Genomic DNA, 7,888 nt, shown 5'->3' with positions numbered 1-7,888 from the left:
ACACAAATCAAGCAAGCCTATCATACAATTCCTGAGGGTATCCTTATCCCTATGCTAGCATGCAATACATATATCAGATATGCAAATCATAACACATCAATATGAGTATTTTGAGAATTACTTACTTGAGCTTGGTTGATTGCATGCATCACACCCCTTTAACTTGGTGAAATCTTTTTAGAAATCAAATTTTCTTTCGAAAAGATTATCATTTCCTCAGTTTGAGTTTTGACATACTTGAAAATGTGTTTGAATCCCTCAAACCAAGACTTTGATATCAACTTGTAACGACCCATAATTTATAAATAAAAATTTCATTTTAATTTCATCAATCCAAACACCACATGTCTCGAAATCATCCAAAATACAAACCATCATCCCCATGGTTTTGTCTTCATTTTTTCATCTTTTCATCCATTTTTTGTCTTCGTTTTTTCATTTTTTCCTTTTTTCATATTGTTTTCCCCTTCAAAATTTAACCCAACAATTAGAAAAAAAGGAAAAACTTGAAAGTGGACTATTTTTCATTCTCAAAAGATATCGATTTAAAGTTGTTTAAGAACCAATATCTTCCCCTTCTTTCTAATAAACAAGATGATTCTCCAAGAAAAGCGAAGAACAACTGAACCGTGTCTTCTCCACCTCCGTTGGAAACCACTGAACCTCAACCCACTAAAATTGAACATGCACTTTGTTGCGGGATCTACTCCTCGAACGAGTATTCTCTACCTCTCTCTAATCAATCGAGCTGTAATCGCTCGCAATCCTTTTTTCTTCTTTAGTCTATCATAATCCTTCCCATGTCCTGACGCACTCTTAATCAACTCAGGCATAAAAAACCGCACCAGATTTGCTCCTCTTTATTCTATAATCGACTACAATCTTTCCATCTTCTCTTGAATTCAAGGGTGGTTCACAGTGGCTGGGGTGATGGTGGTGTTTGGTGGTAGCTGGAATGATGTGTGTTCTTATAACAAAGCAGGGTTTTCCATAGAACAAATGTGCGTTATCTGGAGGTTCTTATGACGAAGAAAATGTTCAATCCTTCATCAATTACATGAAGACATGAAGGAAAAAAGATTACTATTTTGTACATAAAGATTACTCCGACTAGAATGGATAGTTTGTGCATGGTTTCTGGGTTCAAAATCAAAACAGATGATGATGAGGGTAGTTCATCATATCTTAAAAAAATGAGTTGTTCCTATTCTTGAAATCAAGAAAAAACAGGTGTTCTTGAGATCTGGAAAATTGACTAGATCAAAGACTAAATCAACGATGAAGAACTCAACAAGATATCGTTTTTTAGACTAGATTTATGGTTCTTGGTTTCATGTTCTTTGTTCAAGAATACATATTTTTTTTCTTTGAATTTTAACAAAAAGACCCATAAATCTCTCTCTCTCTCTCTCTCTCTCTATATATATATATATATATATATATATATATATATATATATATATATATATATATATAGAGAGAGAGAGAGAGAGAGAGAGAGAGAGATATTTTATTTTTTTAATTATAGTAAAGATAATAAAAAACTAAATTAAAAAGACAAATTCATCATTTTAAATATTTTCAAATAACTTTAGATCAAATTCACAATAAATAAAACACTTTAGACCAGTACAAATTCAAAATATCTTGAACAAAACATCTAATTTTTAACATACTCACAATTTTATCTTATTTAATTATCCAAATATTAATTCCAAAGAGCATAAGGTCCAATTTACCGATCCAAAATGCAAACCCTAGAAACCGAGTTAGAGGTACACGTGTGTGTTCACACACTCGGTGCGAAGTAGGGTTTAATAGACTGGGTTCCGCTTAACAGCTCTTTCTCTTTCTCCCACACCTAAGCCCCTCCTTGCTGTTTTTCTTTCGTTTGATCCACAGGCACAATCCCCAAATCAATCGATCCATTTATATGTCAATAGAAACACATCAATCTCCAGTGTTTAAACCACACTTTTGAATCGATACAATCTATCATGGCCGAAACTTTGAGCTTGATTGATAAGAATGCTATCGTCACTCAAAAACCCATTAGTCGTGAAAACCCAGGTGGTGAATCGACTGAATCTTTAGCTCCGGTGGATAAATCTCCTTTTAGAAGGATTGAGTTTCACCTAGCCAGGAAGCCCTTCACCGGGTTCACTAAAGGAGGCGGCGATGGGAGTTTTCGGCTTGAAACGCTCAATCCTACCTCCACGAGCTCGAATAATACGTATGGGAATCAGCAGGGCGTCGGATTGGATAGTGTTGGTGGTGGGTCTTCGGCTAAGAAAAGAGACGCATCGGAGTTAGGAAACGGGTTGGATCCAGAACTCAGTTTTGGAATTACTTTTCGGAGAATTGTAAGTTTCTTCAATTCTGTTCGAAGGATATAATTTAAAATTCTATTCAAATTCAGCCTTGTTTCCATAAGCATATGAGATTCTGTATTCAAATAGTTGAATAAGCAAAAAGTGATGGGACCATTCAAGCTAATTACTTTTGGATAACACATACTAGAGCCAATTACTGCAAAGATGATTATCGTACATTTGACAAACCTAGGTTCCTTAGACTGCAACATTTGTTGATTTAGGATACTTGTAGTTCATCTGTCGGTGGTCATTTGGGGTTTCATACTTTTGTGCTTGGCCATGAATTATCTCGTTTCTATGTTATTTTTTGCCTTTTCTACACAACTTTTGGTTATGTACTTTTATAATCGTTTGTTTTTTTATCATCCATGTTCAACTTTTATGTATTTTTGCAATAAGTTCCATAAGATCTTTATAATTCTTCTCTTGTTTCCATAAAAGTAAGTTCATGGCTTTCGCTCTATGATGTTGCTGACTGGCTGTTCAGTTTTTCTTCATCATGTATATTAGTTGCCACATAGCTTAAGAAAGTTTGATCTTTATTTAACGGGTTCAGTTTGTTATTATATATAATGCATAAGGTGTTGCTGGAATTTGGTCTGAATACTTTGCATCAGAATTCATTGAATGTCATTCTTCTTAATACATGTAAAGTGTTATGGGTTGCATTACTCGATCTAGACTTCTTTTAAAAACCACTTTTTCTGTTGCAAAAGAGAATTGTATACACTTGTTATAGCTTGGATGTTTTAAAACCATCTAAATTTGGATTCATAATGCTTACTCATTATACCATATAAATATCTGATAGTTATCATGTAGAATTATTGATTCTTGATTTTAAGACGTAAAGTTTATATTTTTTTTTGTCATCATTGATGTGTCTTTAGATATTTGACAAATAGTCTTAACACTTGTCTTAAACTATCTATAGGGTGCAGGTTTGGAGAACCTTGGGAATACTTGCTTCCTCAACTCAGTACTCCAATGTTTAACATACACCGAGCCTTTAGCTGCATATTTACAAAGTGGAAAACACCAAGTTACTTGTAAATATTTCACTTTTATCTCCATTCAATAAATAGACACTCACAATCACAAACATGGCTACCCCTTGTGAGATAACCGATTTCTCCATTTACTTTATGAAGGTCAAAAAGCTGGATTTTGTGCATTGTGTGCTATCCAAAAACATGTCAGCCGTGCACTACAATCTTCAGGGAGATCATTAGCACCCAAGGATCTTGTTTCAAATTTGCGTTGTATCCTTCTATAACTTTATGCTCACCACTTTCTTGATTAAAATAAAAAAGATGATATCTTTATCACTTTTTCTATTTGAACTTACAACACTTGATCCAATAAGCTATATGCAAGAAAGAACAACTCAATAGAAAAAGTCAAGAAAATGAGGCTTTTCTCATAAAGTTATATTCTTTTATACATTTCCCCTCATTTCTTTGAACATCCTTGACTATATAATTAGGCATATCTAGGACTTTTAGGAATTCAAGGCAAGAGGATGCTCATGAGTACATGGTAAATTTATTGGAATCAATGCACAAATGTTGCTTACCTACAGGAGTCCCTAGTGAATCACAAAGTGCCTATGATAAAAGTTTAGTCCACAAGATATTTGGTGGTCGTCTCCGAAGTCAGGTAATAGTCTCTCTTCTGTGAAACAGACGTAAATGCTCTTCTCATCTTCATCATTGGAAATAGCCCTAGAAAGCTCCTGTTACAACAAAGTGTCAATTTTTCAGGTGAAATGCATGCAGTGTAACTATTGCTCTAACAAATTCGATCCATTCTTGGATTTAAGCCTGGAGATATTGAGAGCAGACACTTTGTATAAAGCTTTTGCAAATTTCACTGCTAAAGAACAGTTAGATGGAGGGGCAAAACAGTATCAGTGCCAACAATGCAAGCAAAAAGTCAAGGCTTTAAAACAGCTTACAGTTCACAAAGCTCCCAATGTCCTCACTGTTCACCTTAAAAGATTCGGTTCCCATATGTCAGGCCAAAAGATTGACAAGAAAATCCAATTCGGTTCTACTTTGGACTTAAAACCTTTTGTCACTGGTCCATATGTAAGTCAAGTTCATCTCTTTTCTTGGTTTTGTTGGTGTAAATTCAAGAAAAAGCAACATAATAGAAAGAAATGACACTAGATTGATGTTTTTTTTTGCATTTTACAAACCTTTTATTACAATTCAGGATGGGGATTTGAAGTACACTCTATATGGGGTTTTGGTTCATGCTGGTTGGAGTACACATTCTGGGCACTATTATTGCTTTGTTAGGACATCTAGTGGCATGTGGTATTCACTTGATGACAATCGTGTATATCAAGTGAGTGAAAAGAAGGTTTTTGAGCAGAAAGCCTACATGTTGTTTTATTTCCGTGATCAAAAGAGTTTTCCATCAAAGAAAACTACAGATGTTGTTCATCAGAAAGAAAAGATTCCAATGAATAATGGCCTCAGTGTATCAAAAGAAACCCAAAAGATTCCAATGAGTAATGGCCTCAATGTATCAAAAGAGACCCAAAAGATTCCAATGAGAAATGGTTCCAGTGTTGTACCAAAAGACACCCAAATACCCCTGAATGCACCAAAAGAGACCCAAATATCCTCAATTGTACAAAAAGAGACCCAAATGAATGTCATTTTAAGTAATGGATCTTCAGTTACGGGTGCAACAGAACAAAAAGCAAAGAAAGAAGATTTGGTTCCAAAAAGTTCAGAAAGCTCAGTCAACTCCAAAAATGGAGATTTTAGTGTCCCGAATGTGAATCTTGGAAATGCTGAAAGTAAAACAGATAAGGGTGAAACTTTGAAGGTAAAAATTTCTCATTTTTTGTATGGAGTTTATTAGTTTGTTCTTTTCTCATTTTTAATTGTATAAGTTTACAGGAAAATGGTAGAGGTGAGTTGGTTGTTGGAAGCAATAGTGGTGGTGATGGTGAAAAGGGGGCTGCAATGGTAGTAGATACACCAGACTTGCCAAAAATGGAAAGTTTGACCAACAAGGAACCTCATGACCAAAAAGTCCACAAGAAAGCAAAGAACTTACCAGAAATGGGAAGTTTGACCAAGAAGAAGGATGTTGACCGGAAACCCAACAAGAAAGTAAAGAACTTTTTGAAGTGCAATAAAATTGTAAGTATGAAAGTCAGTGCAAATGTTCTAATGGGGACTTCATTAAACCAAAGGAAGAAAAAGAAACATAAGCAAGGCAAAAAGATCAAGAAACTTGATAAAGAAAACTCGGTCAATGAAGGTCAACCTTCATCTAAAAAAGTCAAAGAACAGGATGTGGTCAAACCTCCAGTTGAAAATGGATTCAAAGAGAGGGTTAATAAAGATGGAGCTGTTCTTGCAACAAATGACTTAAATGGTGTCTCAACAGGAATCCAATCAAATCATTTGAGGGATAATTCAACACAAAAAGATTTGCTTCATTTGCTTACAAGAGGTTTAGATGACAGAACTGGTGAGTAATTTTTTTAAATTTTTTTTGCTGCATTTTGGTTATAATAATATCCATTAATGTCAAAAAAGAAAGGGACGTTTTGGGAAATTGAAGGAAAAAAGAAGTTTGACCGTTTTTTGACTTATGTTTGTGTGATTTCAGTCCCTCGTTGGGATGAAGGGGAGTCTACAACTTCTCATATAAGAGAAAGAAAACGAGATCTCACCATTGGTTACATTGGAGATGAATGGTGAGTTTTAAAGCCGATTTTTTTACATGTATTTTAATCTTTATAAACTCTTATGCATAACCCTTGACCACTTTTTGTTATAATTTATCAGGGATGAAGAATATGACAGAGGAAAGAGGAAGAAAGTAAGGATTTCAAAAACCGAATTTGATGGAAAGAATCCGTTTCAAGATATTGCAAATGAGAGGTTAAAATCGGAAAAACCGAATTTGTCGAAAAGACCCGTGAACATGAAAAACGAGCATTTTAAAAAGTCAAGATCTGGGAGACCTTTTAGGTTATGATGTGGAAATTATGACAAGTTTTTTGGTTGATGAGAATTGAGAATTGAGAATTGAGAATGCCCGAGATAATTTATGAGGTGTTTTCTTGGAAATTCTTTTCCGATTTGTAGATTTTGCCCGAGTTTGTGAGGTGTGGGAGTAATTTTAGTTTTCATGTTTGAAATTAGGGTTTTGAATTGAGGTGGTGTTTATGACTACTTGTGAACATGGTGAAAAATGTATGTGTTTTGTATTTTGTTTAAGAGGATATGGAACTCATGTGTCTTTAAATGTTTTCACATAAAATACTAAATGTTGTCTTTGTTCTATTTTTTACCCTTTCACGATTATAGCTTATAATGTTTATAATTTATAATATACATTTTTTTTATAAACTAGTAATTAATACTAATGTTTATTAAAGAAATTGAATCAAATTGCATTGGGACCAGAGCATATAAAGCCGATTCAGACAATGGTCCTATATTTTGTATCCTTGGACCACGATCTCTAAATCTAATTATGACATGAATTTAATTAAAAAGAATACTATATTATATATATATATATATATATATATATATATATATATATATATATATATATATTCAATCATTTATTTTTTTCATATTCAGAAAAGCAATGTATAATAATTGGTCTTGGGCATGAGGCACTATGATTAACAATCGCCCTACAAGTCTAATGATAACTTTCTTCAACAACAAGCTTCCATAAGTGATAAGTTCTCATGCAATCACTAAATGATTTTTCTTGAAACAATTATATTTTCCACCACAAAGCATATTTACCATTTAGTGATTCTTTTTAGATTTTCATAGAATGTGGTTGGTGATCCCGTTTCTTGGTTGTTTTGCAAGGTATATGTATTTAATGTAAAAAAGGAGGGTCTCTAACGTTTTTTCCAAATGTAACACGATGAAGATATTACCAACTTTGGAAGTTTGTTTATTGTCTTAACCACTTAAGACTATAATTCATACCTTAAGTTTGTAATCATGATTTTTGGCTTAATTATGTCAAGTTCTTTTGCAAACAAGAGTTATTTTAACAAATGGAAGCTAGAAGACCCTTTTTGAAAAGTCTGAAATCTTTTAGGAATGACTTAATAATTCTTGTGATGTTCACAACAATTATTACTAGTAAATGACTTGGTTTATATATTTTTTGATGCATGCTTGTGATATATATATATATATATATATATATATATATATATATATATATATATATATATATATATATATATATATATATATATATATATATATACGGCCCAAAAGGGACAACATACTACCCTAAATGAAGATCTAAGTAATAGAAAGCCAAGATATCAACTTTATACCTCAAATGAGTCAGAAATGCAGCTCAAACTCTGCATCTACTAGCTTCCTCTTGAATCCCCAAGCTTCTCTTTCCTTCACAAGCTTCAAAATCACAAAGGATGCACAAAATGGCTCAAAACTCTCCAAAAGTGGATTAGGGTTTCTTGGCTAGGGTTTGGGACG

General features: G+C 33.4%; 1 protein-coding gene across 1 annotated transcript; it reads left to right on the top strand.

Moving 5' to 3' along the window:
- Nucleotides 1-1,858: 1,858 nt before the first annotated feature.
- UBP23 (ubiquitin-specific protease 23) lies at nt 1,859-6,580 on the top strand. The gene is made up of 9 exons (XM_079001653.1): nt 1,859-2,363; nt 3,310-3,424; nt 3,527-3,637; nt 3,862-4,034; nt 4,139-4,465; nt 4,593-5,216; nt 5,291-5,870; nt 6,012-6,099; nt 6,191-6,580. The coding sequence occupies exons 1-9, from the start codon at nt 1,998-2,000 to the stop codon at nt 6,381-6,383; spliced, it is 2,577 nt and encodes an 858-aa protein (XP_078857779.1). The 5' UTR covers nt 1,859-1,997; the 3' UTR covers nt 6,384-6,580.
- The last annotated feature ends 1,308 nt before the right edge of the window (nt 6,581-7,888 follow it).

This window comes from Lactuca serriola, chromosome 5 (assembly GCF_051521515.1).
Source record: "Lactuca serriola cultivar US96UC23 chromosome 5, Lser_US96UC23_V15, whole genome shotgun sequence".
Classification (NCBI taxonomy): domain Eukaryota; kingdom Viridiplantae; phylum Streptophyta; class Magnoliopsida; order Asterales; family Asteraceae; genus Lactuca; species Lactuca serriola.
The sequence above is the reverse complement of the archived record's forward strand: the minus strand, read 5'-3'. Positions and strand labels throughout refer to the sequence as shown.